General features: G+C 40.8%; 1 protein-coding gene across 1 annotated transcript in view; it reads right to left on the reverse strand.

Moving 5' to 3' along the window:
• The window catches only part of SLC22A10 (solute carrier family 22 member 10), a 31,959-nt gene extending 22,754 nt beyond the window's left edge, over positions 1-9,205 (reverse strand). Inside the window, exons 1-2 of the mRNA XM_024255628.2 lie at positions 8,540-9,205; positions 7,428-7,531 (exon numbers count right to left, since the gene is read on the reverse strand). Of these exons, the coding sequence (XP_024111396.1) occupies positions 7,428-7,531; positions 8,540-8,941 (506 nt within the window). The 5' untranslated portion in view covers positions 8,942-9,205. The remainder of the gene's footprint in view (positions 1-7,427; positions 7,532-8,539) is intronic.
• Positions 9,206-9,434: the final 229 nt, after the last annotated feature.

The raw sequence follows: 9,434 nt of genomic DNA on the forward strand, positions 1-9,434 counted from the left end.
TACCCTCCCTGTTTATAATATACACTAACAATATCAAAATCAAAACTTCATCATTTAATATAAGAAGGGATCTGATACCAACAGATACTGTATAAAAGAAGCTACAGTTTTGGAAATTGTAATATGTAATAAGTATCTACTATACTGACATATGTATCCAGCATAGTAGAGTGTCTACATAGTATATGAAATACAAGGGAGCTAAATATGTATTTGGGTCTCTAAGACCATGCAGGCCAAGGCGAAACTTATGTATAAGATACATCAGTGGAGCAATGCATCAAAGTTTCTGTTGGGTTGCCTAAAAGGCTCTCATAAAGAAACTTGGACTCCCATTGTTGACCTGGGTTTATGGGCCTCTGTGTTCCATCTAGAACAAAATGTAAGAGAGCCACAACCCAGACAAAGTACAGAAACTTCTCAGAGGAAAAAAATATGTAGAAAGAAGAGAGAAGGGAGAGAGAAGGTGAAGCCAAAAAGGGAAAGGAAATTTGGCATTTTACAGGGTGTTTGTAAAGACGGGTCTTAAAGGAAACAACTTGGAGTAAATGGGGTGTGCTTATTGTATATGCCCAGTAATATTAACAAACAAAGTTTTCGGTTGGGAACTGTTCTACATTTGAAATGGAACTCTAAATATATTTAAATAGTATCTAGAGGAGTGATATCAGCAAGATAGCTAAATAGAGACTCCTGACACTCACTCCCCCCAACCCACACACCAATGAGAAAAAAACTAAGACAACAAATAAACACGTAAGATTTCACTAGAGTGTGGAAGGGAGAGCACTGGAATGCAGCGAGGGGGTGGAGACACACCTGTGGTGATTGGAAGTCCAAGAGGGCAGCATGGAGGTGCCCAGCCTCTGTAGCAGAAGAACCCACCAGTCTCCATTGCCACCACAAACAGCAACAGTTCTTACAACAGGATAATTTCATAGTCTGCACAAGTCCTGAGTCCAAAAGAGAGCTGCTGAAAATTTACCCAACTGCATTGCCCAGATTAGGGGCACAAAGTATGTATTCCCCAGGTCATGCCTATCCCTCATGAGTCAAGCTGTTGCAGCATGGCACCATCTTGAGACCAGAGCCACCTCTGGAGTGCATCCTGCCCTGGGGGCCAGTAGCTACTGTGCCTCTCCAGCACTGGAACTCTATCTTCATTCCATGAAGCCCACATCAGTGACTGAACACCACAACCCCAGCAGTGCAGAGCCTGGGCTTAGGATCAGTGGTGACTCTGGTCCTACAAAGCAGAGAAACCAATCCCACCACCCTCATTTTCATCTGGAAAAACAATCTGGCAATTCTGCCCAGGGTGAACCCACTGTTGAGCCAGCTAAACTGCTGCATGCCCTTCCCCAAGGGGGAAAGGCCCTGAAACTCTATGCAACTAACAGCATTCCAGCCAGTAAAGCCTGCTCCTATGCACCTCTTTCTAGAACCTGAGAACAGCTCCATGATGCCCCACCCCCTGCAGACAAGCCCTTGGTATGCCCAATGGCCCTGCATCTGCAATCAGGATGTCAGAACAACTGAAACCTTCCCTGGCAGTCAGACCTCCAGGCTGGCTGAGTAGCTGTGTGCCCATGTCCTGGGTCTGAGAAAACAGCCCTGCAGGACATCCTTGGACATGAAGCCCCCAGGCTGATGAGTAACCATTGGTGCAGCTATGAGCTGATGTCTTGGGCCAGAAACACCCTTTGGGCCATGCCCAGCAACATGCCCCAGGCCAGCTGAGCTTTGTGTACCTATGTTCTGGGCCCAAGAAATAGCTCTGCAGGCCACCCCTGGCCAGCTAGCTCCAAGGCTGGTAAGCAGCCAAGACAGCAGCCATAAGCTCATGTCTCAGACCACAGGAACAGCCATGTGGGTCACCCCCAGCAGACACACCCAAGGTCAGCCAAGCAGGCAGGCATGACCTCAGGCTGGCTGAGCAGATTTGTGCATACATTCCAGCCCTGAGAAGCAGTTCTAGGCCTCCCTCTAGAAGACATACACCCAGGTAAGCTGAGAAGTCATGCAAACAGATTCCAAGCCTAAGAAAGAGCCCAATGGCCCACTTTTGGCAAATACACCTTGAAGCCAGGCAAGAAACTGTGTATCTGTGTCCCAGGTCTGAGAAACAGCCCCGTGGGGGACTACTGGCAGGCTTGCCATCAGCCTGGCAGAGCAACCTTATGCATGTGCTCCCAGCCAGAATAATAGCTCCATAAGTCTAACTTGGCTTAACTTGGCCAAACCACCACATGCATGCATGCACCCCAGACCTGAGAAACAGCCTGGCAAGCTGACCCCCAGCAAAGCCTTACCACTACCATAACCAACTCTTGCAGCCTATGCCGCTAAGACACTAGCACATGTCACTAGCCTAGGTTAAAGCTGGAGAAACTACACAGAAACAATACTACTGTGCCTGCCTAGAACCAAAGCCTAACATACCCCATAAAACTGACAGTACAAGACCCATTCATACAAATAAGTCTTTCCTTATGAAATCTCTTCATAAAGTTGTAAGAGGCAACCTTTCCACTCAATCCAAAGAAATCAATGTAGAGACAAATCAAACATTACAAAGGAAAGAAATTTGACACATTTAAAGGACCACAATAATTTTCCTGTAACCGGCCCCAATTACAGAGAACTATACAAAATGCCAGAAAATGAATTCAAAATAACAATATTAAAGAAACTCAGTGAGACACAAGAAACTATAGATAGGCAATTCAATATAATTACAAAAATGATACATTATTGAATGAAAAATTTAACAAAGACATAGATATAAAAAACAACCAAAGAGAAATCCTACAGTTGCATATTCAATGAATGAAGTAAAAAAAAATGCAACTGATGGCTTCAACCATAGACTGGAACAAGCAGAAGTAATTTCTGAGCTTAAAGACAGTTTGCTAAAAATAATAGAGGCAGATGAAAGAAAAAAGAATTACAAAGAATGAAGAAAACCTACAGAATGTATAAACACCAGTAAGTGAATAAATATTTGCGTTATGAGAATTCCAGAAGAGAAGGGAAAAGGTTAGAAAATATATTTTATGATATTTTATGATATGATAGCTGAACATTTCCCAAGTCTTGGGATGAGGATGGATATCCTGGTACAAGAAGCTCAAAGAATGCCAAATAGAGTCAACTCAAACATGTCCCCTAGCAGGCACATTATAGTCAAATTTTCAAAAAAGCAAAGATAAAGAAAAAATACTAAAAGCAGTAAGAAGAAAGCATTGAGTCACATATAAAGGAATTACTATTAGACTAACAGCAAATTTCTGAGTGGAAACCTTGGAGGGCAGGAGAAAATTAGATAATATATCCAAAGTCCTGAAAGAAAAAACTGCCAGAAAAGAATATTATAACCAGAAAAATTCTTCTATGCTTCAGAAATGAAAGAACTATAAAACCTTTCACAGACAAGCAAAAACTGAAGGAATTACCACCACAGAAACAGCCAAAAACATTCTCCAGGGAGTCTTATATCTTGAAGTAGAGAGACGGCAGTTACCATAATGAAAGCAAGTAAAACTATAAAGCTTATTAGGAGAGCCAATAAACAAAGGATAAAGATAGAAAGAGGAATCAAATATAATCACCTCAGAAAAACACCCAACAAGCCTATCAACCAAAATAATAATAAATAAACAAATAAATAAATAATAAATTAAAAAAGCACCCAGGACCAAACAGAATCACAGCTGAATTCTACTAGAAGTACAAAGAAGATCTAGCAACATTCCTGCTGAAACTATTCCAAAAAATTAAGGAAGAGGGACTCCTCCCTAACTCATTCTATTAGGCCAGCATCATCCTGATACCAAAACCTGGCAGAGATTACAAAACAACAATAACAACAAAAACACACAAAAACTTCAGGCCAATATCTTTGGTGAATATCAATGCAAAAATCCTCAACAAAATACTGGCAAACCAAATCCAGCAGCATATCAGAAAAATTATCCACCATGATCAAATATGCTTTATCCCTGGGATGCAAGGTTGGTTCTATATTTGTAAATAAATATATGTGATTTATCACATAAACTCAACTAAAGACAAAAACCACACAATTATCTAAATAAATGAAAATGCTTTTGATAAAATTCAACAACCTTTCATGTTAAAAACTCTCAATAAAGTAGTTATTGAAGGATCATGCCTCAAAAGAACAAGAGCCATGTATGACAAACCCACAACCAACATCTTATTAAATAAGCAAAAGTTCAAAGCATTTGTCTTGTAAACTGGCACAAGGCACCACTCCAATTCAGCACAGTATTGGAAGTTCTAACTAGGGCAATCAGGCAAGAGTAAGATATAAAGAGCATCCAAATAGGAAGAGAGGAAGTCAAACTATCCCTGTTTGCAGATGATATGATACTGTATCTATAAAACCCCATAGTCTCAGCTCAAAAGCTTTTTAAGCTGATAAAGAACTTCAGCAAGTCTCAGGATAGAATATCAACATGCAAAAATTGCTAACGTTCTTTTTTTTTATTATACTTTATACTTTAAGTTTTAGGGTACATGTGCACAACGTGCAGGTTTGTTACATATGTATACATGTGCCATGTTGGTGTGCTGCACCCATTAACTCATCATTTAGCATTAGGTATATCTCCTAAGGCTATCCCTCCCCCCTCCCCCCACCCCACAACAGTCCCCAGTGTGTGATGTTCCCCTTCCTGTGTCCATGTGTTCTCATTGTTCAATTCCCACCTATGAGTGAGAACATGCGGTGTTTGGTTTTTTGTCCTTGCGATAGTTTGCTGAGAATGATAGTTTCCAGCTTCATCCATGTCCCTACAAAGGACATGAACTCATCCTTTTATATGGCTGCATAGTATTCCATGGTGTATATGTGCCACATTTTCTTAATCCAGTCGATCATTGTTGCACATTTGGGTTGGTTCCAAGTCTTTGCTATTGTGAATAGTGCCACAATAAAAAAACGTGTACATGTGTCCTTAGAGCAGCATGATTTATAATCCTTTGGGTATATACCCAGTAATGGGATGGCTGGGTCAAATGGTATTTCTAGTTCTAGATCCCTGAGGAATTGCCACACCAGCTTCCACATGGGTTGAACTAGTTTACAGTCCCACCAACAGTGTAAAAGTGTTCCTATTTCTCCACATCCTGTCCAGCACCTGTTGTTTCCTGACTTTTTCATGATCACCATTCTAACTGGTGTGAGATGGTATCTCATTGTGGTTTTGATTTGCATTTCTCTGATGGCCAGTGATGATGAGTATTTTTTCATATGTTTTTTGGCTGCATAAATGTCTTCTTTTGAGAAATGTCTGTTCATATCCTTCACCCACTTTTTGATGGGGTTGTTTGTTCTTTTCTTGCCACCTGACTTCAAACTATACTACAAGGCTACAGTAACCAAAACAGCATGGTACTGGTACCAAAACAGAGATAGAGAACAATGGAACAGAACAGAACAGAGCCCTCAGAAATAATGCTGCATATCTACAACTATCTGGTCTTTGACAAACCTGACAAAAACAAGCAATGGGGAAAGGATTCCCTATTTAATAAATGGTGCTGGGAAAACTGGCTAGCCATATGTAGAAAGCTGAAACTGGATCTCTTCCTTACACCTTATACAAAAATTAATTCAAGATGGATTAAAGACTTACATGTTAGACCTAAAACCATAAAAACCCCAGAAGAAAACCTAGGCAATACCATTCAGGACATAGGCATGGGCAAGGACTTCATGTCTAAAACATCACAAGCAATGGCAACAAAAGCCAAAATTGACAAATGGGATCTAATTAAACTAAAGAGCTTCTGCACAGCAAAAGAAACCACCATCAGAGTGAAAAGGCAATCTACAGAATGGGAGAAAATGTTTGCAACCTACTCATCTGACAAAGGGCTAATATCCAGAATCTACAATGAACTCAAATAAATTTACAAAAATCGCTAACATTCTTATACACCAATAGCAGTCAAGCTGAGAGCCAAATAAGGAGTGCAATCCCATTCACAATTGCCACAAAAGAATAAAATACCTAGGAATACAGCTAACTAGGGAGGTGAAAGATCTCTACAAGGAGAATTAAAAAACACTGTTCAAAAAAAAAATCAAAGATGACACACACAAAAATGGAAAAGCATTCCATGCTCATAGGTAGAAAGAGTCCATGTTATAAAAATGGCTATACTGCCCTGATATGAGTTGGCTGTGTCCCCACCCAAATCTCATCTTGAATTGTAGCTCCCATAATCCCCATGTGTTACGAGAGAGACCTGGTGAGAGGTAATTGAATCATGAAGGCATTACCTCCATGCTGGTTTCGTGATACTGAGTGAGTTCTCATGAAATCTGATCGTTTTATAAGGGGCTTTTACCCCCTTCACCCTCCACTTCTCTTTCCTGTCACCATGTGAAGAAGAATGTGTTTACTTCCCCTTCCACCATGATTGTAAGTTTCCTGAGGTCTCCCCAGCCATGCTGAACTGTGAGCCAATTAAACCTCTTTTCTTTATAAATTACCCAGCCTCAGGCAGTTCTTCACAGCAGGGTGAGAGTGGACTAATACATGCCCAAAGCAATTTATAGATTGAATGCTATTCCTATTAAACTACCACTGAGATTCTTCACAGAACTAAAAACTATTATTTTAAAATTCATATTGTTATGGTTTGGCGCTGTGTCCCCAACCAAATCTCACGTTGAGTTGTAATAATCCCCATGTGTCATGGGAGGGAGCCAGTGGTAGGTAATTGAATCATGGGGGCTAGTTTTTCCCTTGATGTTCTCCTGGTAGTGAATAAGTCTCATGAGATCTGATGGTTTTATAAAGGGGAGTTCCCCTGCACACGCTTTCTTGCCTGCTACCATTCAAGACATGAATTTGCTCCTCATTCGCCTTCCACCAAAATTGTGAGGCCTCCCAAGTCATGTGGAACTGTGAGTCAATTAAACCTCTTTCCTTTATAAATTACTCAGTCTCAGGTATGTCTTTACTGGCAGCATGAGAACAGACTAATACACCTGCTCATTACAGTGGGGTAATTATGATAATGACAACCAGGCTGGGAATCCACGAGCATTTAGCTTACAGAGTCCAGGAGGGACTTAACACAATATCCCTAGCCAATGTCTACACACCATTTCATATATTTGTATTTTCAAGGAGGCTGAATTCTCTATCTTGATATTTGTGTATTCAGTATCCTATACAGAGATGCTGTACAGAGATCTCTGTGGCAACAAAATGGCACTCACTAAACTCACTGTAATTCATTTCTGTATCTAGCTCTCTGGGGAAAAAAGCAGCACCAACAGTGTAAATTGCATATTGTAACTCAATAACACTTCTTTGTGAAAGAATTAATTGTAAGCTGATAAAAACACTACAGAGTAATGATAACCCTGATCTGGAGACACTCACCTGTCTGAGAAATGGCCACCTATGATGCCTCCCACCAGCATTCCAGTCAGAAGTAGGAACTGAACCACTGATTTCAGTGACTGATAATCACATACCAGGTCCCACTGGAAGAGAAGGAAGCCAATACAGCATTGCTTCACAGCAGCTTTTGACTTCTCATTGTTCACTGGCTGCAATAGCTTTCAGTGGACATACTCTCTAGCCTCTTTTTACTACATTTTCTTCCCTATACCATTCAAGTCTTGGCTTAAGCATGGATTTCTCTGGAAATCCTCACCCAAAACCTTCCAGGTTTTGTTGATGTCTGTCTTTATATTCATTCAGCACCGCATACCTCAGTAGTTCTCAATTTTTGCCACACATTAAACACAGTTAAGGAGATTTTTTTAACCATTGATGCTAGTATGAAATCCACTCTGATTTGCTTCTGTAACATGTAGCCAAAGCAGGCAGATTTTTAAAATAACAGATGTTCCCAATTTGTAACTTAGGCTGAGAACAAGTGACCAGGAAGACTATTTTTCTAATCATGAGTCTTCTCTTCAAACTAGTTTTGTGATAGCTGTATTTATATCTAGTTGGTTGAGTTCATTGCCTCGAATTCAATGTAAGTGCCTGGCAATTAAAAAATAAGTAGCCAGGTGCGGTGGCTCACATCTGCAATCCTAGCACTTTGGGAGGCCAAGGCGGGTGGCTCACCTGAGGTCAGGAGTTTGAGACCTGTCTGGCCAACATGGTGAAACCCTGTCTCTACTAAAAAATACAAAGAAAAAAAAATTAGCTGAGTGTCGTGGTGCATGTCTGTAATCTCAGCTACTTCAGAGGCTGAGGCAGGAGAATTGCTTGAACCTCGGAGGTGGAGGTTGCAGTGAGCTGAGATCTCACCATTGCACTCCAGCCTGGGCAACAAGAGTCAAACTCCATCTCAAAAAAAAAAAACAAAAAAAACAAAAAAACAAAAACAAAAACAAAAAAACCGCAATCACTATTTGCCAAAAGAGTGGCTGAGCGCTGACTACAGTATCTACACCATAACTAGAGGCTTAAAGCATGTTTATGTTCTTCTAAACACCTAGATTGTGTATCCAGAACAGGTTAACAGGACCCTTTACCTTAGTCACAATGGTCGACGGGAAGTAGCTTTGGTCATACACCCACCCATCCACACAGGGTTCTGTGTCTGCCTCACTTGTGCTGTGGATAGTCCCATTCAGGTGAAGAAGCTGCCACTGGGGATGGACGAAGCGACGACACTTCTCTGGCCTCTGGTTTGAGTCTAGTGGGATGGAGATTCTCAGGAGGGCATCTTCACTGAGGATTCCAGTTTCATTATCAGATCCAGTATTATTGTCCAGGATGTGGACCCAGCAACGATGACCAGGAATGGCTGCAGCGAAGTTCTCCAGCAGTATATGAGGGATTAATACCATGAGAGAGGGAAGAATAAAAACCAGATGAAGGATCTGAAATCTCCCAAGGCCTCCAACTTGACTCAAGAGCTCCTCAAAGGCCATTGATTGTGAACACGTGACCCCCAAGAGGAGGCACAATGGCTTTACAGAGGTAAGTTCAAAGGGAGAAAATATTTCCTTTTATTAATTCAAATTAAGCTTGTATTGATCCTCGCATTCAATTTCTCATCCATGGGCCCGGACTCACCAATGCAATAGAGCCGTAGTGGAAACAGCTTCCTCAGTTCTTTTGTGATCAGGAGGTAGGTGTTATTTTGTAGTCATAGAGATCATTATTTCACAGAGATACTTCTAGCTGTTGACAATAAACTCCGTTTAAAGGTTTACTCTCTAAATATGTTTGTCCTCAAGTGACTCATGAAATTTACATTGGACTTTGGCATGTACATGTTCTCTAAATAAGCTAAAATAAATCAGTTAAACAGTGTTGTTATTTCTAGGAAGTGAAATTTGAGAGACACAAAAGTAAACTGCTTTATAATTTTTCCATGAAAGGAACAGAAAGTCAGGGTTTTTCTCCTTTGTACTGAATTTA

This window comes from Pongo abelii, chromosome 9, assembly GCF_028885655.2.
Source record: "Pongo abelii isolate AG06213 chromosome 9, NHGRI_mPonAbe1-v2.0_pri, whole genome shotgun sequence".
In the NCBI taxonomy this organism is placed as follows: domain Eukaryota; kingdom Metazoa; phylum Chordata; class Mammalia; order Primates; family Hominidae; genus Pongo; species Pongo abelii.